This window comes from Brassica rapa, chromosome A09 (assembly GCF_000309985.2).
Source record: "Brassica rapa cultivar Chiifu-401-42 chromosome A09, CAAS_Brap_v3.01, whole genome shotgun sequence".
Taxonomy (NCBI): domain Eukaryota; kingdom Viridiplantae; phylum Streptophyta; class Magnoliopsida; order Brassicales; family Brassicaceae; genus Brassica; species Brassica rapa.
This window is the reverse complement of record NC_024803.2, coordinates 34,984,133-35,007,272: the sequence shown is the minus strand read 5'-3', so window position 1 is coordinate 35,007,272 and position 23,140 is coordinate 34,984,133. Positions and strand designations below refer to the sequence as shown.

Sequence of the window (23,140 nt, the reverse complement as noted above, 5' to 3'; positions counted from 1 at the left end):
CATATGAAAGCGGCAACTAAAACCCACACCAGAGTGACTTATGGAACCAATACATAAAACTAAAATCACATCTAAACCCAGAATAACGATTAACTGCTACACTCAAGTCTGAAACATATCATCTCATCAAACTTTAGAAATAAGCACATGCCAATGATCGGGATTTACCGCTGCTGCACATAGTCCGCCACACACACGATAACCTCCACTTCTTACACCCACACACGACTTATCGCTGCAGCCTACGCTCGCCAAACGATAACGCCCAAGAACCTGAGACTTCATAACCCGACAAGAGGGATCGATATTGTATCGATCAACCTAACATTCGGATACGGATGCGACACAATCATAAACGTCCATTTACTCCTAGATAGAAGCCCAACTAAAAAACCACGAAGACGAAGCCTTACCAACTGAACCTTACCGGACACACTCACGGAAAAAGAAACGGACGACAAGCAATCACTGCACTCACCACCATTGGAAGAAAGTCTACTAAACCAATTGTCAAACTCCAAGCATAGAGACATCGAAACCCAGATTTGAGCGAAAACAAGAATAACCGAACACAATACTTAGTAAATACGGGTTTCCACTCTGACCAAACCATTGGTCACTGAACCAAAAGGATGCATACCAGATTTGGGCAGACGCCGAACATCTCCGACACCATACGACATTGCCCCTCCACCTTGCAGATCTGAAAAAACAAGTCGATACCCCCTACCAACTACCAGATCTGCGATGAAAGGGACACAACAAGGCCTCTTGCCTCCTCCTTCGAGTAGAGTCACGCCAGATCTAAAGGGGAAAAACAACCGGCTCAATTCACTAACCCTAAACGCCGATCCTGCTCAGAGGCTTCTCTTCACTTAACTCGCCGGAACTCCATAGATCCATCATCCACCGACCTGTCATCAGCACCGCCAAGGTCGGATTTGACACTAGAAGCTAATTTGAATTACAGAACACCGAGCATATCGTTAAGGAGTGTGAAACTATATGAGAGGGCAAAAAATAAACAAGGTTTCAGATGAGAGAGCTTCGACGCCGGGAGGTCACCGCACGTCGGGGGAGAAGAGCACGCCGTCAGAGATTTGTTCGAGAGAGAAATAGGGTTTTTTTTTCATTCTGACAGTATCTCTTAAAGCATACCAAATTTAAAAATTACTTACGAATTAACTCAAGAAAAAAGTAATAACAATTTTGTGTTGATGCGCATGAAGGATAGGTGACACCATTTCTACTACTCTTTCATGATTTCATTATCCATCTTTCCACACAGCTGATTAAACAAATTATATATCCAAATTTTCTACAATCTTCAGCCATGATTCTGATTCAATGCCACGTATTTGGACAGGAAAGGAGGACATCCGAGCAACCACCAAAATGGCTCGTTCTGCAGTATGAACCTTTGCCTTATATAGCAATATCTCACCACCTATTGTTTGACTTGGTTGCAACTTTCAGTTCTGATGCTGGTCATTACATATTACAAAAAGTAAAAATTACTTGATAATGTGTTTTGTTTTTTGCTTTTCTTTGAGTTTTAGTTACTAGATTTTAAAGTTAGATGTGTTATTATTAATTCAAATATTGTTACTAATAAAATTTACTAGTATTTTGTTTTTTTCATAAAAATATTAAATTCAAATAAATCAATTCCAGTATTTTTAAGATTTAAACTGTTTAAAACAATGACATATAGCTGTTAGATATCTTTTGAGAAAACTAGTTAATATTGGAAGACAACTCATGAATTCACTCACATTTTACATCCAAAACAAGGAAGTGGTTAAAAATAGTAGGGTAATCAAAAAGTAAAAATGAGAGAGAAAAGACGTTTTTGTGACTGTGCGTCAAGGAATCGACGCAGTCAAAAAAAAGGTCACGTGTAAATGGTAATAACCTCGTCGACAATCACGCTCTCTCCCATGTGATTTCTCCACTCCTCCCTTCTCTCTCTCTCTCTCTCTACTGCAAACTCTTTTCTCCTTCCCTTCAACTTCAGTCGCGTAACGATGATCAACTAAAGCTTTTGGATCTCCTCTCTCTAGATAGATCTCTTCTTCTCCGATTAACGAATGAGGACCGCCGCCGCTTCCAAGCCTCCCAATCCACTCGTCGCCTTCGAGCACAAGAGGTTTCCCCCCTTTCTTCTCTCTGCTTTTCTCCCGCGTACTTAGGTGTCGTAAGTAAGAGATTCATGAACTTGCGGATTTTTCGCGGAATGTTATATCTCCTGATTCTTAATTTCGGCATATTGTTTTGCTTGATTCGTGCGTTTATTAACAATCGGTATCGGTTTCGATGTGGATTGATCTTGAATTCAAGTATAATGCTAGTGACTTTCGAGTTCGATTTGTATTCCAGTAAGAATAATGGTGACTATTGCTGGCATGAACAGGGATGCGTATGGATTCCCTGTGAGACCTCAACATGTGCAGCGATACAGAGAATATGCTGATATTTACAAGGTTCTATTTGCTTATGGCCATGCTATTATTTTGAAATCGTTGTATTGTAGTTTATTTACTTCTTATACTAATTAAGTACTCATAAGCCTTGTAATGTCACTCTTTGCGTACGAGCAGGAGGAAGAAGAAGAAAGGTCGGACAGGTGGAGCAGTTTCTTGGAAGATCATCATGCTGACTCCACTGATGAGCCATCTGCGAAAGAATCATCTGAACATAGTCATGCGCAGTTTAGTGAAAATGGGAAAGGAAAAGAAGATGACAAGTTAGGTTCTAAGGATGTGACTCCTGATGAAGAAGGTTTCCCTGACGCAGAGAAGAGTGTTCACAGAGTGCAGTTATGGACTGAGGTTAGACCGTCTCTGCGGTCGATTGAAGAGTTGATGAGTGTCCGTGTCAAGAAGAAGGTGGATTTATCAAAAGGTGAGCAAGAGGATCCGAAGGGGAAATCTTCACCCTCGTTTGATGATGCCAAATCTTCCAAGGGAGCTTCTGAGAATGATTCTGAAGACGAGTTTTATGATGTTGAGAGGTCGGATGTTCAGGATGGTTCGTCTTCTGATGGTACTAGTGTCTCTGGCATAACTGTTGCTGGTGATGCAACTTCTTTCTCAGTGTCTACATGTCCCTGGAAGGAAGAACTTGAAGTGCTCATCCGAGGTGGTGTACCTATGGCCCTGAGGGGGGAGGTAATAAATCTTGTCATATCTACATTGATACCTTCTCTTTCTATTTAATATCATGCTCTAGCTCCATATCTATAGTTCATTAGCGTTAACTCTTGTTCAATCAAAATCTTTACATGTACCAACAACTTTTCAGCTGTGGCAAGCATTTGTGGGTGTGAAGAAACGACGTAGCAAAGATTATTACCACAACCTTCTTGCTGAAGATAGTTCTGGAAACAGCATATATCAAGAGGATACGCAGCATGTTGATGGGAAAGGTTCAAATACAGAATCACTTGCTGTTGTAGAAAAATGGAAAGGACAGATAGAAAAGGTAGTACCGTAAAATTTACTGAGAGTTGACCCTCACTACATACTCGTGCAGTGTTGGCTTGAAGTTGATTATCTTTCTTACGCCGTTGCTTATATCAAATACAGGACTTGCCTCGGACGTTTCCAGGCCATCCTGCACTAGATGATGATGGTAGAAATGCTCTGCGGCGTTTGCTTACTGCTTATGCTAGACATAATCCTTCTGTTGGATACTGCCAGGTATTGGTTCTTAACCAATATCATGATTCTTTATTTTAGTACCAGCTGTGGTTATTTAAAATTAGTATCTAGTTCATATCTTGTGTCAATATACCACTTGCAGGCTATGAATTTCTTTGCTGCGCTTTTATTGCTGTTGATGCCCGAAGAGAATGCCTTTTGGTATGTTCACAAAGTTGATGAATCTATCGTTTTCAACTCCTAATATTATTTTTCTATGAAAACTGAACTCCTTGGCTCTGTGTCTAGATTGTGTATCTATCACTTTCACTTGTTCCGGTTGAACATTAAATGTTCTTAGGCCATTCATTAGATTATTTCCCCCCTAAATCGATGTTTATAATCAGTATAATTTTCATTCGTAATCTTGTTTTTTTTGTGAATTAAAAAACTCCTCGGCTCTGTGTTTAGTTTTTATATCTATCACTTTCATTTTATTCTGCTTGTATTAACTGTGGACCTGTGGTTAGGCGTTGTTACATCTTTTTTTTTCTAAACTGATTCCCCTGCTAATATATGTAATTTTTAGGGCATTGACAGGAATCATTGATGAGTACTTCAATGGTTACTACTCAGAAGATATGATTGAGTCACAGGTGACCATATGAGCTGTTTTATACATTTGCACAAATTTTGGGGCAGACATCATTTTAACATGTACCATTAGGTCCACCAAACTTCTGTTAATTAAAGTTACTGTATCTTGTATACGTATTGCAGGTTGATCAACTGGTTCTGGAGGAGCTGGTTCGAGAAAGATTTCCGAAATTGGGTTAGTGTTTCACAGATATCTTGATTCATATTACAAAACGTTCACAGTTTGTACTAATGCTCTGAATTTTAATGTCTACAGTTCATCATCTGGATTATCTTGGAGTGCAAGTGGCTTGGGTTACAGGGCCATGGTTTCTTTCCATCTTCATGAATATGCTTCCATGGGAAAGTGGTCAGGTTCTAAACATTGGAACAAAGCTGTCTTGTTTGAAATTGGAACTGTGTAGCTAACAATTAGCGACCGAGAACTCTATTCTTTCTAAATGTTTGGTCATCTTTCTCTTTGAAAGTTGGGACTGAGAACCCACTTTCTTTCTAAATATTCGTCTACTTGATTACAGTTCTCAGAGTCTGGGATGTGCTTCTCTTTGAAGGAAATCGTGTTATGCTTTTCAGAACAGCACTCGCATTGATGGAACTATATGGTACTTGGTTGAAACTTGTTAATTTTTGATTTTAAGTGATGTGTTTTGTGGACCTCCTAAATACATCAATGTCATCATCGATACTGCTCTAACTTATGCTTTAATTCACCTTAGGTCCTGCATTAGTTACAACGAAAGATGCTGGAGACGCTGTTACTTTGCTACAATCACTGACTGGATCAACATTTGATAGTAGCCAGCTCGTTTTAACTGCTTGCATGGGTTACCAAAACGTACATGAAATAAGATTGCAGGAACTGCGAAGCAAGCATAGGCCAGCGGTGATAGCTGCACTTGAGGAAAGATCAAAGGGGCTTCAAGCTTTTAGGGACTCGAAGGGCATTGCCTCCAAACTATATAGCTTTAAGCAAGACCCAAAATCTGTTTTGGTTGATTCTAGCAAAGTCTCATTGACAAATGGGAGTTTGTCTCGATCCGAGTCAGGATCAAGTAACGCGGATGACGTGTTAGTTAGCCTGACTGGTGACGGGGAAGTAGATCCTGTTCAAGATCTCCAAGCGCAGGTAATAGTTTTCGTCTGTTCTGTTGGCTTGAAGATGTTCCCTTTAGTATACTTGAATGCTAGATGATTATATCTGGCAAAAAGATAAGATATATCATTGGATACCTACAGTCATGGAGCCCCTTCTTAATGTTGATTGACAACTTTTCAGGTTCTCTGGTTGAAGGCTGAAGTCTGCAAGTTGCTTGAAGAGAAAAGATCAGCTCTACTTAGGTTAGTTTATTTGCTCAATATATGAGTCGAGGTACAATTTCTCTCTCTCATTATTCCTCAAAATGTAATGTCTCCCGATATTCCTATTCTATGGTAGAGCTGAAGAGTTGGAGATTGCTCTCATGGAGATTGTCAAGCAAGACAACCGACGTCAATTGAGTGCCAAGGTATTCCCATAAGTTTGCCATTTGACAGTTCATTTCCCAACTATGCATATTAGCATTGTTACTTGTCTCTTATTCATCTTCTGAATTCAAATACTAGTTTCTTCGTCACTTGTGAGTACATGATTGCTTTCCTTTCTCTTTCTTCATTTCCTGCTCGTTGCTCGTTCCTCATCTTTGTGCTGATCTCGTTCGAAGGCTCATCTGTGCTAAGTTAGTTTTGACATAGTCTTAAGATGTCAAATCCTACTTGTTGTGAATGTAAACATCAGGTGGAGGAGTTAGAGCAAGAGCTGGCAGAAGTTCAAAGACACCTCTCTGATAAGCAGGAACAAGAAGGTGCAATGCTACAGGTTTGCATTTGCATGATCGATTTGTTTGTTTTTTATTTGTTTATTGCTGATACAAATGCTGAGAGTGGTTGATACTTACACTTATGAAGGTCTTGATGCGAGTGGAGCAAGAACAAAAGGTAACAGAAGATGCACGAAGATTTGCTGAGCAGGATGCAGAAGCGCAGAGATATGCTGCTCAAGTCTTGCAGGTAAACACTTCGCGCTGACTCTTACTCAAAACTTGGCTAGGGTTATTCAGATTAAAGAGCTTTTACTGTCTCTGGTTATAGCTGTGACACACCTCCCATTACACATTACTTTAGGAAAAAAAGCTTTGTATCCGTATTGACCTTGTCTGTATGTTTCAAATGACTCTATTTCGTCTTCCTTGTTTTTGTCTCTTGTTATTATCTTATAAAGAAAAATTAATTGGTCTAGGAAAAATATGAGGAAGCAGTTGCTGCACTAGCTGAGATGGAGAAGAGAGCGGTGATGGCAGAGTCAATGCTTGAAGCCACTTTGCAGTATCAATCTGGCCAACTCAAAGCACAACCTTCACCACGGTTTGTTCTTTTTACCTGAGACAAATAAATTGTGTTTTCAAGACCTACTACACATACGAAGCGTTATGACGTGTGATCCATTCGTATTCTGAATGGGATACACACAGGTCAGGGAACCAAAGTCCGTCTACCAAAAACATCAATGATCAGTTACCTGAACCTCCTCAAAGCAGGATCAGTTTGCTAGCACGTCCATTTGGGCTAGGGTGGCGCGACAAGAACAAGGTTAGTCTTCTTCTTACACCTCAACATTATCTTTCAAAACCAAATAGATTCTTCTGTTAATGACATCCAAAGAGACCCACTCTGAAGCAAAAGACGTTAAACTCACTAAATCTTCAAATCTTAGTTGGTAAAATTGTTAATTTCGTATTTGAAGTTTTGGACATAAGCTTTTAAATACACATTCATTTTGTTGTTGGTTTGCTAAGCGTATAAAAACAATTTGAACTCAAACCAACCATTTGCATCACGACATTTCAAGAGTATTAGTTTCATTATAAACCCACATTGGCGCAAACTGTAAGGATAACAAAAATGGATTTGAAACTTGGGAAACAAAGAGGTCATATCTTCTCTTACACAAACTCTGAAACACAATTCGCATGGTCCCAATTGAGAACACAATAGTGGTTGCTAAACACAAACGTGATCTTCTTATTGATAAGTTACGCCTTCACCGTTTATAACCTCTCCAATGCGATGCGCAACATAGTCTCCATTCTTGGCTTCTCCAAGTATTCTCAAAGCCGCCTCTGGGCTAACCACCATTACCATCCCTATTCCCAGGTTAAACGTCCTCCGCATCTCACTGTCTTCTATTCTCCCAGACTATATATAACAACCAAGAACAAATGAACAATCAAAACATTTCAAACGAATAACTGGTAAGAGTTATCTTGAATGATATAGGTGTTCTCTCAAAACTTCAATTTGATTACCTGTTGGATCCATTTGAACAATGGTGGAAGTTCCCAAGCATCAGTGTGGATAACAGCACCCAAACCGTCAGGGAAGACACGGGGAATGTTGTCTGTGAAACCTCCACCTGTTATATGAGCTATCCCTTTCACTCCTCCTCTGCTGATTATGTCAAGTACCTGTGTACATATAAAGAGAAAAGGAGATAGTCATGGAATGTGATCAACCTTTTATTGACAAAAAAAATATAAAGCAAAAACAAACAAACCTGCTTCACGTAAATGACAGTGGGTGCCATTAAAGCTTCACCAAGAGTAGTTGATCCACCTGGAAGCTCATCTTTCAGCGAAAGACCGCTTCGAGCCACGACTCTGCAAACATTTGTGGTCTTTTCGTTTGAAGTCACTGGATATAGCCAACAAACTTACATTCTTCCTAGTGTCGTATAATGACTTACTTTCTTACTAAAGAGAAGCCATTGGAGTGAACACCGCTAGATGGGAGGCCAATAAGGACATCTCCAGCGACTATGTTTTTCCCGTTTATAACAGAATCTTTCTTCACTATCCCAACTGCAAACCCACTGAGATCGTACTCTCCCTCTGCGTAAAAGTCTGGCATCTCTGCAGTCTACAAAGACCAACCAAAGCAAGATTATGAAAGCAAGGACGCATAAACTACACTTTCAAAAGCTAGGTGACTGTAACATACCTCTCCACCTAGAAGAGCACAGTCTGATTGCCCACAACCATCAACAATCCCTTTAATCACCTGGAAACAAAAGCATAACGTTCCTCATCAACATCGACTCTTTAAGGCAAATCGATCAAAGGGTAAAGAGAGATGAAGCAACCAATCATACCTTCTCTGCAAGGTCTACATCGAGACGGCTAGTAGCAAAGTAATCAAGGAAAAACAGAGGCTTTGCACCAGAAGTAACAATATCATTCACACTCATAGCAACCTACAACAACATGAACACAAAGACAATGAGTTGTGACTAGAGGAACGGTCACAAAAAGACAGATCATTGAGTGTTTTACCAAGTCGATTCCAATGGTGTGATGGATTCCAGTCTCAAAGGCCAACTTAAGTTTAGTCCCTACACCATCGGTCCCAGCTACGAGATAAGAATCACCTGCTCCTCCCAAAACACACATGGAAATGATATTAAAAAAAACGAAAACTTTCAACATCTTCAAGGTTAAAGTTTGCAGCTTTTTGATACCTAATGGAAAGAGACCACCGAACCCGCCGATTCCAGGAGCCATCTTCGCGATTCGTCTAACGAGCTCAGTCCCTGCATCGATATCAACACCTGAACCTTTGTAACTGAGACTCTCAATGTCGCCATCTTTCTTCGACATTGATACAACATTTGTTGTCCTTCTCGTCTTCTGAGGGAAACTGACGGAGAGAGGCTTCGGAGACGATGGAATGGCGGAGGAGAAGCGGTATCGATTGATGGAGCAGGAACCGGAGGAGAAGAAGCAAGAGGAAGATGGAGACTGCAAAAGCCTAGCTTCCATGGCTGAAACGAGAATAGATTAATGATAATCAAAAACAGGTTAAGCGAGTAAGATAAAGAGTTTAAAAAGACGTCGACGGTGAAGGGAGGAGCCTTACCGGAGAGAGACTGATATTGAGGAGCGACGCCGGAAAAGAAAAGGACTGAGCAGAGTTTGTGTCTGAAGCTAAAACAAAAATAAATTAAAACAAAAAGGGTTTTAAAACCAAAACCCTAACTCAGCCCAGTTTACTATTTGTTTTTGTTTTTTCACTTCCACAATTAACATAGACTAAACAAATACTGTATTCCATATCAGATAAAAAAAATTAGAGGAAGACAAAAAAACTATTAATTATTTTCATATATTTCTATAATATTTTTTTTAAATCATAATAAATTTTTAGATCTATCAATTAAAAAGTTTCATTAATAAGTTTTTTTTTTCAAATGACTCCATATTCAAATTACAATGATGGGTTTATTTATTCCTGTATTAGGTGAAGAAGAGATGCATGTTATAGTACAATTTTTCATTTTTTGCTTTGAGTGAGGCTTAGAAACAAAAATTCTTTAACATTGTGACATGTTTATGGTCTTGGAGGGCAGATTTCATTTGCTAATATAAACTTACTTCCAATCCCTTCTCAAACAACTACTTTGACAAATACAAACAAAATGATAGCAAACACAGTTGCAAACATCTAACGCCGCCATAAATAAACACAGAGAGTCACACACACACACACACACACACGCCGCCATGTTAATCTTTCCCATCTTCTTCATTTGTTCCATCCCTCACATTCCTACAACATCACAACCAAACCAAACAAATGTCTTTTAGTTCAATCCAAAGTTGATATATAAGAAGATAGAGAGCCCTTGGAAGCTTTTACCTCCAAGATGATGTTAGGTTCCTAGTTTTCCTATCTAGCTGCAGATTTTCCAGCGCTGCTGAAGCTCTCGTTACCTCTTCACTCCCATCTTCACTGTCATATCTCCAACTGTGTTCCTCTTTTCTGTACCCAGAGGTAGGGCCTGAAAGAATCAGAATGAAATATTTGGAATCAACATAGAGATTTCAAGAAGAAACTCAGGAGAAATAAATAAAGGAAAGGATGACTCACCCGATGCAGATATTGACCTGCACATTATGAGTGAATCAAGCATGTTAGACTCAGACGCAACATGGAATAAAAAGAGAATTTAGATCTTTGATTTGGCATGACATGGTGTTGTTGACGGTGTGTACCTTCGTTGAGGAGGTAGGCTCTCAGAGGCAGATGATGTACGAGGAGGATTTCTTGAGTCAAGGCTTGATGAGGACTCCGTTTCTGACTCTCTCCTTGAGCTACCACCACCACCACCTATAGCCTGTGTTATGTTCCGAGGAAATATTCAAACACACATGAAAGCCTGATAGGAATACAGCAAGACAATGATTATGGTTTCACTATGAAAGAATGGAATGGTCCTTCGATGTAAAGAGGATTCACCAAACTTGTTGCTAAAATTTACTTAAGAGAATGTGTGAACAAAAGTACCAAAAGTTACTGTTTAGAAAGCCTGAATCAATGTAACTGCTCATCTTCACTTACAGAATAAAAAACTGAAAACACTTAGATCCTCGAGATCTATTGTAATTTGTTTGAAGAATCGTTGTAAAGCTTGTAAACAGAGAGCATAAGTTATGTGGTTCAGACAACTTCACAAGGAGAAAAAGAAAAGGAGAGTACCTCAAACTTGAAGAATCCATCAAGAACATCAAGAAGGAGTGGTTTGCTATCTCCGTTTCTGTTGAGCTCATGTCCACTGTTGCTACTAAAATCATGTAACTCAGACCTCCATGAATCTTTTGGCTTTTGCATAGGTAAGGGAGAAGAGTTTATAGACAATCCTCTGAGTGAAATAAAAATCAAATAAAATGGATTTTAGCTTGGTTACCAAATTACATTCAGGCTGATAAACTTTGAGTGTGTGGTTAAGCTGCGCCCAGTCCAAGTATTCGCATACCAAAGCAGACAGCAACCTGCCTGCATTTCAACAACTTTTAAAAATGTGAATGAATCAAATGCAAGATTTTCAAACCAAGACATGTTATTTACATCTCCTCAAAGAGAAAAAGAAGTGAAGAGAGAGAGAGAGAGATAGTAAAAGCTAAAGACTTGAGGTGAGGAAAGACCTGAAGGAGAAGCATGAAGACGCCTAGCACGATCATTGCAGCTTCCTAACAAAGCTGGAGGCAAGCCTTTGCTGTTAGCAATCACTCGATCCTCTTCTTCAATTGCTTCAAACACACTCGCACGTAGCTCAGCCTAGTAAAGGAGGGGAAACTAAGGTTATATCAAGCAATGCAAGAGATAAAGACTTGTGCAAACTGACCGTAAAGGTTACAACTTTATTAATTCTAAAAGACTTGAGGAGGATTCACATGAATGCATAACTAAGACACTCGATCTATTAGCCAAAGATCTGGTGGAAGCGAGAAAGTTTCTTTCTTTCTTTTGTTTGAGTCAAGAGAGGAGAAAAGGGGGTGGTTACCCGGATCTTAGCGAGGACACCTTTCTTCTCGAGGGTTCGAGTGACCAATGTCTTGAGATCCATCATCTCTCTCGTGTAATCGTCCATTTCGAAACACGAGGCTGCTTCCGACAAAAGAGTTTTACTTTTCAAGTTTAAAATGAAAGAAAGAGAAGAAGAAGAGACAAATGAAATTCAAAAAAGAAAATAGCGCACTAGTGACAAATTTTTGATTAGTTCTAACTCAAATCTCTGTTTTGGAACTCTAAACAAAAACAATTAACAAATATTAGTAGATACTGTTAGATGTTTTCTTCTGTACGAAATTAAAAAAAAAAGTGTGAATTTTTCAAATACCTGGCAACAACAACAGATTGTTGTTTCCTCCTTTGATTGTGATCTCAAAAACAACTTTAGTAGTCACACTAATCCGATATTTTCAGACAAACCGAAGTTTCTTAAAAGAGACTTAAGAGAAGTTCAGCCAAAACATGTTACAAAAACAAAAAAGGATAACTCAAAAAACATATGACTATAAGCTGCATTTGATTAGAAACCCACTTAATCAATCCTTCCCTTCTTCTTTTTCATTTGTTCCACCTCTCACATTCCTATTACAAACACAAAAACAAAACCATCAACACATTCAACCTTTTTTCCTTTTTTTTTTTTGATTTCAATCCCAACTAGTAAAGAGGTTTACCTCCAAGACGATGTCAAGCTCCGAGTTTTCCTATCCAGCTGCATCTTCATCACCTCTTCTATCTGCAAAGGTCTTATTTGGTATCAGATATCATAAAAGAGTAAAGATCTTTTTTTTTAGTGTGCATAAGATGGAGATATGTGTGTACCTTTGTAAGTTATCAGAAGCAGATGATCTGTGAGGAGGATTTGTAGACTCAAGGCTCGATGAAAACTTTGTTTCTGATTCTTTCCTTGAATTACCACCATTCATGATCACTAAACCTGAGCAGAATACAAAGACTTTTTAATCTCCTAACTAAGACACCTAAGAACAAAAGTTATGTACTTGCAAAGAGGTGAGGTATGAACTACAAAAGTACAAGTTTGAGCTCTTCTTTGAGGGTGGTGCATGTTTTGTAAAGATTGAATGTTACCAATATAATGGAAAAATGAAAACGTATAAGAAAGGAGAGTACCTCAAATTTCAAGAATCCTTCAATAAGGAGTGGTCCGCTTCTGTTGAGCTTGCGCGTAATTGCTGCTAATTAATAAAGACGCAGCTAGTTCAGACTTTTTTTTTTTTTGAAACTAGCTAGTTCAGACTTCCAAGAGTCATTTTGCTGTAAATAGGGTTTCAATCACAATGCAGATGACAACAAGATTAGTAAGAACCTCAATGTTCATATGCCACGTCCACACCCACCCACACAGAAGAAGAATGAAATATATTTTAATGATAAACATCTAACACGCAAAACCTATCTGAATGATAACAACTGAAGTGAGAAAGAGAGAGACATAAAAGCTAAAAACTTTGGTTAAAGACCTGAAGGAGAAGCATGAAGCCGCCTTGCACGAACGATTACAGCTTCTCAACCACTTTATCATCATCTTCAATTGCCACAAACACGTTCGCACGTGGCTCACCCTACAAAGCAACTGATCCATATACTCCTATCCTTACACTTTTGCATTTCACATTAAGTATAAACAAACAGCACCTAATGTTCTAAAAAAAAAAGAACGAAACTTTGAATCAACATCAGGGATTCAAGGTGCATACATAAACAAATGATGTGAACCCAGTAACCATAGAGAAGTATAGTTTTATCTTATCAACTGAACTGAAAGGTCGAAACAAGTGTAGAAAAACGCAAAAGTGAAACTTACCCGGATCTTAGCGAGAACACCCTTCTTCTCAAGGCACTATATGCTCTTGTCTCTTGACATCCATCACCTCTCTAGTGTAATCGTCCATTTGTCACACCAACCAATTGAAATCAAAAGTGTGAAAAGCTTTAGTGAAGAATTTGAAGATGGGCTAAAGAAAGACGTTGAAGGAGAAAAATAAATAAAACAGTAAAAACAAATAGTTTCCTAAATTACTCCCCAAGATTGTTAGTTTCTATTCTAGTCTAAGATTTTAAAATTAGGAAATATCCCCCCCCCCTCCCCCCCCCCTCCCCCCCCCCCCCCCCCCCCCCCCCCCCAATTAATGTGGAAATGATTTAATTTACTTTGTTGTTATTTTAAGAAAGAATTTAATTTGGGACTGGAAGAAGAGTAACTCTAAAGATTCAATTGGATCGTTGAAGGATACACGAACACATTTGAGAGTTCATGGATTCTAATAACTAGGGAGATGATTAGAAATGTGAAGTTTGGTCCAATTTTGTCAAGCATATGACAAAGGAAGAATATGTACTTAAGGTTATGGTAGAGAACTTGCTGCTTCTTTGTACAGATAAGGTCGCATGCAAACTAAAGATGTAATAAGAATCATGAATAGCCGGTGGTGTTTGACTATCTAACAAAATGTGAACATGATGAGTAAGTTACTTAATTAAGTTTTATAAACTCAAAACTATTACTCACTGTTTTTTTGTATACCCAAATGGAAACATTAGGAACAATGAGGTGATTAAAGAGGATTCGTTTTCACACTCCGATTGGACTAGTGACAAGAGCATAATGCCATTCAAATTAAAGTAACCACGAAAAAATATATGCATATAGCATTAGAAATCACTTTTCAAGCTAATCATTCATCAGAATACTTCTAGAAGATCCATGCACTAAATTATGCTTTCATGAGAACAAGTGGTACTTTTTTTGTTCACTCTACTGTTTACTTACTTTTACTTAAATTGGCAGAAGTTCTTCCAGGCTTAAACGAACCTTATATGTACCTTTCTCTTTATATGTGAGATTGATTCTCTCTAAAACTTTCCACGTACAATATTCGCAGGGATCAGATGAAGAGTGCATAATATTCGTGTTCACCCTGGAGCTTACTATATATGTAGACAAATTTAGTTATACCACAATCATGCATATATACGATGTCTGCAGGCAGCATATATACTAAGGTAAAATACTACATGAGTTATTTCGGTTGACGTTTCCACCAATCCTATAAATGCTATTTTTTATCACTGGTGCACTGATATGAGTGTCTAAGCTAAAGTGGTTAATTAATAATATTAAGGGATATGTATCCCACATTGAAAAATCAATGGGACATTAAGTAATATATAAAGGGTTAGGGCCAATCCACTAATTGCCAATTGGTTTTGAGTTGGAAGCCCATAATAAACTCGAATCTAACATGGTATCAGAGCCCAGATCCTAATAAGTTAAACCCCTAATTAATATTAACCCTACCCGACCGGATATATAGGTCATAATTGACTCGCTCGACCGAGTATAACTGTGTTAAAAAGTTTCCGAGATTTCTGGCCGATAAGAGCCATCATCTCGAGGAGAGGTATTAAGGGATATGTATCCCACATTGGAAAATCAATGGGACATTAAATAATATATAAAGGGTTAGGGCCAATCCACTAATTGCCAATTGGTTTTGAGTTGGAAGCCCATAATAAACCCGAATCTAACAAATAACATAGATGAAACCATCTAAAGATAGCTACTACAAAACGAGTGTAAAACATGGGAACTACAAAACATAAAATAATTATAGGATTTGAGATAAATTAGGTTGCCTGCAAAAGGTAGTGATACTCAGACAAATGAGAAACCAATAGTAAGTCTCTTTTGAGGTTTAATACTATACTAGATGATAACCCGCGCATGTGTGGAGTGGATTTTTTATATTAATGTTTATTTATTAAATAGTTTTAACATTTTGAAATATTACCATCTTTACCTTTATCGATTGAAAAATGACGAATACAAATGTTGGTATCTAAAATGTATCATCGTCGTTGAAGAGTTAACGTATTACATCTCACTTTAATTATTTTTAAGACTCATATGCACAAAATGAAATTAGGTTATGCGGCTGATACAAATCACCAAAACCAGATAGACAATATCGATTGTAAAATGAAGAAAGAGGATTAGGTTTTCTGCTCTCGATTTGTTTACTATTGACTCTCCATAAGTGATTTCATTTTTTACCTCTATAAAATTGTACTTTTGTTCTCATTTCTGTTTTACTGATATGAGTTTTGTTTCTTTTTTTAACTTCTTCTGAGAATTCAGTGAATTACATAAGTGTCAAATTAAAAAATATGGACCTCTGTAAAAATTAGTTTCACTCCAGATATATATATAAAAATCAAAATTTTGAAGAAAATCACCGGTAAACTCTATTCACAGGTTAGTGTTCAAATCAATTATATCAAGCTGTTATAAAATATAAGTACATAGTCAAAATATAAATGTATGTATAGTATATATTCACCATTTTGGTCTAAAAATCATTTAACTCTAGAACAACAAAACAAATTACTTATTTTACTAACCTACACTTTTGAAGTTTAATTACTTAACAGTATACCGATAAAAAAATATATAATACTTTATCATTGTAGTATATGTAAACTATGCAAACTAAGAATTATTTGATTTAATAAATGATAAACCATAAAACTTATAATAAATAGTCCAAATATCTCATTCTTACATTTATAATAGCTAGATAGGGTATTAGGGAGAAACAAATATTAGACGAATGATCAAATCTCTCATTCTTCGAACAAACTAAAAAAGAGGTGAATGGAATCTTGTCTTGATATTTCATTAAAAAAATTTAGGAACAAAAATTAAGACTAAATTACTTAATCTGAATGAAATAATATATATATATATATATATATATATAGTGCTTTCAATATTAAAATCACTTCGATTTGAAGAACTGTGTTTCTGGGATTGTTGGGATCAAATAACATATTTAAAAATAATTTGCACATAAAAGTATATACATTAGAGTAAACACATAAGTCAAACCGATACCTAGCTTTTGTTTATTTGCAATCATGTTTTTAGTAAATAAATTAAAACAATTATTTTATCTACATTATATAGTATATAATTAAACTTTATTGATATTGACATATATATAGTATATGTTAATATAAATATCTTTATTAACATTTGTATATTTTCTGTAACACAAATTTAAACTGTTAATCACAAAACTTTAAATGTGAAATTTTCAATACAAATTTCAATATTAAAATATTAAGTTCTCAATAAATTTTCAATGGAAATTTTGAAATTAACATATTTATATATATAACTAGGGTCGGCCCGCCCTACGGGCGGGATATTAGTTAATTTGATATTCACTAAATGCTCGAGTTGAAATTTGTTTTAAGATTCAAGAATTTGGTTATCTGTTATGTCTTACTTATTAGTATGCGGTGGTATAGTTGTTTTTCGATTATTATTGCTTTGGTATTGTATCAAATTAACTAATTGTCCAACTCATAATTATAGATGTACAAATGTGGATTTGTGATAAAGTTTGATGACAATACTGTTTTTTTTTTAATTCTTATTCATAGTGGAGTGTGCATGTGTCAAAAAGAGGCCTATAACAACTTTTATGTTTTTGTGTATGGATTTTAAATATATATTATTTTGTATAATGCATACTTGCTCTACAACATTTGCTTGTAGACTAAAAAAATTGTTTTCTATATTTTTAAAAGAGAAAATATTTAGTCTAGAATATAACATGGACATATGTATTGACTATATATAGAAGTTGGGTGTTATTTTAAAATGACATATGTAAAGAGATTTTTCAAGCATTACTTCACTGGCACAAAACATTTATAACTGTAAATACCTTCTTTTAAAAGTAAAACTAATAAAAGCGTGTACAACAAATGTATTTTGATATATATTATATGCATCAAGTTATAAAAGTTGGAAATATTGCAAAACTGTTTGGAGCAAAGTTTTTAACTTCACGATCTTCATCTTGACGTCAGTTCAGTGTCGGTCCTGGCCACAATCAGAAGAAGCATGGGCTTCTAGCTGACACGATAATAAGTATTTTCGTGGCCACATATTTATAAAAAGTGACTTTAGCCTAATGGTTCTAAGAGAAATTACCAGTGTTAGAGGTGCTGGGTTCAATTACCCTTAACTGCATTCATTTATTTTGGCCCTAAATATAAAATGGGACACATGTCACTCCCAGAACGCACGAATTGATGACGTGGCTTCACGGGAGAGAGGCGAACATTTCTTTATATATATATACTAGGGTCGGCCCGCCCTACGGGCGGGATTATAACAAATTTATTTTATATTAATTTATGAAGTATTTAAAAATTGTTATATATTTTAGAAAAATATTATAAAAAACAAATAATAAAATAATTATGAGATCGTAATAATAAATATATATTTTTTAATTAAAATGACAATTACCTTCACTATTCTTTGATAAATAGTACTTCCTCCATTCCACAAAGATAGATTTTTGGTATTTTCACACATATTAAGAAAACACATTAAACTACCATAATAAATGTATCATTTTCTGTAATTTTCAATAACTTTTAACCAATAGTAATTCAATAAAGTCAATTAGTTTTTTTGAAGTTGACAATTTTTTCATAGAAAACACAAAAAATACATCTTTCTGAAATAAACTTTTTTTTTAAAAAGTCTATCATTAAGAAACGGAAGGAGTATTATATTTTAACATTTATTTTAGTTTGAAATGTTTAGTTTTATAATATATAGTAATCATTATTTATTATTATTAGTAATAATTTTCTCATACTTTTAAATTATCTTATTTTTATTATATGTTTTCTAGATTATTTTTTAAGTTTTTTTCTGTTGATTTATTGAATTAAATTTGTGTAGCTCAAAATCTCTCCCATTTATTTTACACTAACTTCTGTTCTACGTATATAGGTGGGAGATATTTGTTTTGGTGGATTGTCTTGGGAGAAATTTAAAAATTATATGCGATAAGTTCAATTCTCATAAATACTAATAGTCTTGACATTTATGCAAGGTTAATGTGATTTTCATGTTAGTTTTCTGCTGAAAAGGAAAGGAATATAGATAAATGCAATTACCATTAGGTCTCATTGCTTAGTAAGTAAATAAATAACGATTAACTTGTAAAATCAAAACATTCTAAAGGTTGATTCGATAAATTACCACATCAAACAACAAAAGACGTGCATCTGTTTTAGCAGCATATCAACAGACAGAGTATATTCACAGCAATCAATGGTAAATGTATACAAAGCTTTTGATCTCATTAAAGAGCATATACTTTGAATAAACTCTGGATTCTATTCAGTGCCAGAGAAGATACCGAAGAAAGCAGATCCAAGATGGCGAGCTATGTCCCATGGCGTCCATTCCCGTATCAGTCTGTACATCTCCACATTGATAGCTCCTGGAGGATGACCCTTCAGCATTTACACACATGAATTCACCATTAAGTAAGCTACAAAGAGATCATCATATCAGAAAGCGTATTACTGCTCACATCCTTGTACTCTGCCTCTGGTCTAACATCAGAAATCACAAAGTTGTTCTCTTTCTGTAACCGAAGAGCTTCCTTCACGTCCACGCCTTTCACCTAACATCAAAAAAGTCAATAATCCAAACATTCTTTGTTACAATTTGATCATTGCTTATTAGAGTAATTGATCAGACATAATGATGTGCGTGCATACCTTTTTCTCCAAAAGAAGCTCTCTCTTCTGTCTCCAATCGACTTCAGCTAATCCCTCCAAGAGACACAACCAGCAAATCAAGGGGTTAATAATCTATTAACAAAGCTTGTGAAAGATACCAGCTTCAAAACCAGAGTGGTGGAGTCAATGATAAGAATAGCACAATGAGGTACCTCTAATCATGTTCTTGATGATATTAAGATTGCCGTAAGCATCAATGACAGTGCAATACTACTTAGTGGGCTCAAACTTCGGGAGAGCAATATCAATGGTGATACCCAACACCCAAACGTACTTGAAGGACCTCTTGTACATCTCAGCAGCTTCCTTGTCGAACCTCTCGATCACACACTTGTTAATACCACCATCTTCACTGCCGCTATTGTTGAACCAAGCAAGAATCGCCGTGAGATTCTCCGAAGATCTGCCCGACACAGTCAGATCTGATGGAGTCGTTATGGCTCTAGCCCTGTCTCCTGTAATTCACCATCATTAAAAAGATCAACAGATAAATAAAAATAGAGAGATCATGGAAGTTCACTATAAACATACTATCACAAAATCACAAACGATTTCTAAATAAATCTTTCAGACAATGGTTAATCAAGATCTGAATAACAGTTTCATAATGTTTAGTTTAAGAAGACTATGAACATAATCTTAAGAACACTTTGAACATGAGAATCATATACTTGAGGATATCTACAACACCGATTAGAGATTCTAAAATAGTGGAACTCGTTTTCAGGTGTAGGCAAGGATATAAGCTAATCTCACTTGGATCAAGGTACTTTCGAGGAACTTCTTCTTGTGTGGTCGGAAAGAGAACGAAGGATTGTCGGAACAGAGGATTTGTCACATTTCTGTCCTCCAAAACTCCAGAAGCCGCAGTTCGGCGGTGGTGCTGCAGTCATTGTCTTTGAAGTCAGCAAGAAGGAGAGAGAAGTTTGCCACTATACTCTGCGAAAGGTTTTGGTGTCAATATGATTGTGAGGAACAAAGTGATGAATTTCACGAAGGCAAACTAAGCTATTTATAGCTCCAAAATCACCGAGTGGAAGAAAATGGGAGATGTAATGAATGTGATATCGTGGAAGGAGTGGGGGGAGATGGAGTTATTTGAGACCGTAATGGCGCTGAATCTATAACGGTTTCGGTTGAGTAGAAAGCTAAACGACGCGAGTGGAGGAAAAAAAAGAGATTCTTCATCATGATTTCAGTCATCCATCTCGAAACACCATTGAAGGTGTGAAAGAACGCAGAAGAAGCTTCTTAGGTATCAGACATCGAGAAAGGACATAAACCCTAGATTGCAGTATGTAGTCGATAAAGACAAAAGGGTCTTTTGGGCTTTAATTCTTAACATAACCATAAAGCCCACAAATTTCTATTACTTACCGTAAATGGAGCGCTTCGTTTTGGTCAAGTGGACACGTGGCGCGCTCAGAATCACCTAATTAGTGACGTGGCATCACCAGGAGGGAGGCAACGTATTTTTATATAATTAGATATATAGATATGAATATTTATTAATAACACTTCATATTTATACGATTTATGTTCATTTGTATCTTGTTTGAACAAAAAAAATTAAAAAAATTGATCACAAAATTTTTAATGTGGGACTCTTACAATTTTTAGTAATTTATACTCGTTTAAAAAAAACCAAAAATATAACATATAAGAAAAACATCTAAATTTTTATTATATTTTTAATATGATTGTTTATTTTTTTAATAATATAAAATTAAAAAAGGATACAAAATATGTTATCAAGGATGTATTAGTTATAATCATTAATTGTGATATATATAGTAATCATATTAGGTAATTCCGTAGCTTTTATTTAAAGAAAGAATTAAAAATATTCTTTTGTACACTATTAATTAATATGATAGTTAGTTTAATAAAAAAATATAATGTATATTTATATGAACCAACTTATTTTTTTAAAGATTCTAAAAATTATTATAGTGATGACATTTGGCTACGAAAACATATTGTATTGCTATAGGATTGATATAAATGGGATATCTAGATGAATCCAAATAGGCAAGTATGCTACGATTTTCAGCAGATTGCTACTGCACTTTCGAAGTGCATCATGAAAAATATACACGAGTGTTTATCTAGGTCCCAAATTAAGAATGATTGTAGAGTATACAATGTGTGCATGATGTAGTACCTTTTTAATTTATGTTAATATCAACTACTTTATAGAGATATCAAATTCAACAAAGACATCTTATATCACGCAAAAGAGATACGCAAATTATCTAAATTAGAACGATCAACAGTGGATAACTGGCACATTACATGCGGTCGCTGAGTAGCTGAATGTGAGTAAAAATATTTTCTTATTTGATCTTTTGACGTTTTAAATTTTGCTAACATGGTATTGTGGAGCCGTGACTCTCTGATATATGATTGTCAGGTCAAATTAATTGGGCTAATTAAATCATTGGCATTCAACGATAACGTAGTGACAAATTGTATTCTACTACCGCTGATCTCTTTTTAGGCCAACAACAAATTAAATATATTTTTCAACATATTAAGGCTCTGAATATTACAAACCACTGCACTACACCATAGTTAATAGTAATAAAAGTAACTACAAATACATATTTATCTATATGTTTCTGTTACTATTAGGACTGCTCTTCAGTTGTACTACAATTATTCCGCATGTGAACCATTTCCTTGAATTGGAAGACCACACGGTTTGAGTTATGTCATTAATCATTATGTGTGTTACTCTAAAGCAGGAACCAAAAGAGGGTACCACGAATTGTCAGAACTGAAAGGAATGGTTAAGAGCACGTGTTTGTTTCGAGAGAGGTATTTTTAACTTTTTTTGGTTGATAAAGAAGAATCAGTTTTGGCTTTCGGAAATGAGGAAGGACAGTCACCACGTCGCCCAAAACTGTTCCCACACCTTTATAACCATATGCGTCAAACATTAAACCGAAAAACGTTTAAACCAAAATTTATTATTTTTATTGATGGACAAAGACATTAATTATCATCAAAGTATATGGTTGAATTGAATCCTCAATTATTTAACGTTATAACGTGCTTCATGCGTTTCCAGTCGTTTCTCTATCACTCTTTTAAAGATTTATCTTTGTACCAACAACCCACCCCATAATTATTAATCTGAGCAATCGTTTCTCGCTCGCATACATTGTCAAAATTTTAAAATCCTCCCACGGTATGGATACTGACTACTGTAGTTAAACTACGTACATCTATATGCATGGTTAATGAATTAGTGAGTTAAAATTATATGCAGAATGTACTATGCGATGGAAACCAAAGGTTATGCTAAATTAGTATAATTAATAATAGCATAACTGATACAACCATAAAGAAGTTAGATCCGTAAAAAACATCTCAGTTTTTAGAGCTTAAACTATAGCGTTTGGTTTGGAGTGTGCGTGACTCCAAAATGGATTATGATTGTGGTAGATTAAATTAATTAAGAGTTTAGTTTATTGTGCACTGCAAGTTACTTTATAAAAACATTAAAAACATTTAAAAGTTACTTTTACGATTTTACCTAATATAGAGATATCTCCTGGTGGAGAGAAACAATAACAGTCTTACCAAATAAGGAAAGGATAGATTCCTTAAAATATGTTTTCGGCAATCTGGATAAATTGAACGGTTGAGATTTGTAAAACAGCTTATCATCAAATCTATCAAAATTATTGAATAAGAGATGTAGATTGGTGAGTGGTTGAATACGTGACAATTGACGTAACCCCACTGTCCGTCTGTCTCCATTAAGGTTTCTCTCTCTTACTCGAAATAAATAAATCGTAGCTAGTTGGCATATT

The 23,140-nt window shown here is 35.9% G+C and overlaps 4 protein-coding genes across 9 annotated transcripts; 1 reads left to right on the top strand and 3 right to left on the bottom strand.

Annotated features, from left to right (window-relative positions):
- Window positions 1–1,907: 1,907 nt before the first annotated feature.
- LOC103841417 (rab GTPase-activating protein 1) lies at window positions 1,908–6,732 on the top strand. The gene is made up of 16 exons (XM_033278580.1): window positions 1,908–2,149; window positions 2,414–2,483; window positions 2,601–3,170; window positions 3,304–3,483; window positions 3,588–3,701; window positions 3,805–3,863; window positions 4,231–4,297; window positions 4,422–4,473; window positions 4,555–4,647; window positions 4,817–4,900; window positions 5,015–5,424; window positions 5,575–5,636; window positions 5,734–5,803; window positions 6,073–6,153; window positions 6,243–6,344; window positions 6,574–6,732. Exons 1-16 carry the CDS (start codon window positions 2,091–2,093, stop codon window positions 6,715–6,717), a joined length of 2,217 nt encoding a protein of 738 aa, XP_033134471.1. The 5' UTR covers window positions 1,908–2,090; the 3' UTR covers window positions 6,718–6,732.
- A 443-nt stretch (window positions 6,733–7,175) lies between these two features.
- LOC103841414 (phosphoribosylformylglycinamidine cyclo-ligase, chloroplastic) lies at window positions 7,176–11,312 on the bottom strand. 5 transcript variants are annotated; one of them, XM_018654863.2, is made up of 9 exons: window positions 11,260–11,312; window positions 8,848–9,156; window positions 8,663–8,757; window positions 8,482–8,583; window positions 8,331–8,390; window positions 8,077–8,249; window positions 7,888–7,990; window positions 7,640–7,798; window positions 7,176–7,529 (listed from the first exon to the last, which is right to left on the bottom strand). In XM_018654863.2, exons 2-9 carry the CDS (start codon window positions 9,146–9,148, stop codon window positions 7,356–7,358), a joined length of 1,167 nt encoding a protein of 388 aa, XP_018510379.1. In that variant the 5' UTR covers window positions 9,149–9,156; window positions 11,260–11,312; the 3' UTR covers window positions 7,176–7,355. The 5 variants fall into 5 exon arrangements, with proteins under 5 accessions (XP_018510379.1, XP_033134474.1, XP_009116199.1 ...); XM_033278583.1 differs by lacking the exon at window positions 11,260–11,312 and adding an exon at window positions 9,248–9,370 and having other exon boundaries at window positions 8,848–9,161; XM_009117951.3 differs by lacking the exon at window positions 11,260–11,312 and adding an exon at window positions 9,246–9,346 and having other exon boundaries at window positions 8,848–9,150.
- On the bottom strand, window positions 9,645–13,418 carry LOC103841413 (protein TONNEAU 1a). Of its 2 annotated transcripts, XM_009117950.3 has the most exons (13): window positions 13,160–13,418; window positions 12,810–12,871; window positions 12,501–12,615; window positions 12,353–12,414; window positions 12,007–12,260; window positions 11,671–11,771; window positions 11,312–11,444; window positions 11,074–11,162; window positions 10,866–10,988; window positions 10,382–10,503; window positions 10,257–10,273; window positions 10,026–10,167; window positions 9,645–9,935 (listed from the first exon to the last, which is right to left on the bottom strand). In XM_009117950.3, the coding sequence occupies exons 6-13, from the start codon at window positions 11,755–11,757 to the stop codon at window positions 9,893–9,895; spliced, it is 756 nt and encodes a 251-aa protein (XP_009116198.1). In that variant the 5' UTR covers window positions 11,758–11,771; window positions 12,007–12,260; window positions 12,353–12,414; window positions 12,501–12,615; window positions 12,810–12,871; window positions 13,160–13,418; the 3' UTR covers window positions 9,645–9,892. The 2 variants fall into 2 exon arrangements, with proteins under 2 accessions (XP_009116198.1, XP_033134478.1); XM_033278587.1 differs by having other exon boundaries at window positions 12,810–13,418.
- A 5,490-nt stretch (window positions 13,419–18,908) lies between these two features.
- LOC103841412 lies at window positions 18,909–20,212 on the bottom strand. The gene is made up of 5 exons (XM_033278514.1): window positions 20,128–20,212; window positions 19,584–19,774; window positions 19,299–19,352; window positions 19,109–19,201; window positions 18,909–19,028 (listed from the first exon to the last, which is right to left on the bottom strand). The coding sequence occupies exons 1-5, from the start codon at window positions 20,210–20,212 to the stop codon at window positions 18,909–18,911; spliced, it is 543 nt and encodes a 180-aa protein (XP_033134405.1).
- Window positions 20,213–23,140: the final 2,928 nt, after the last annotated feature.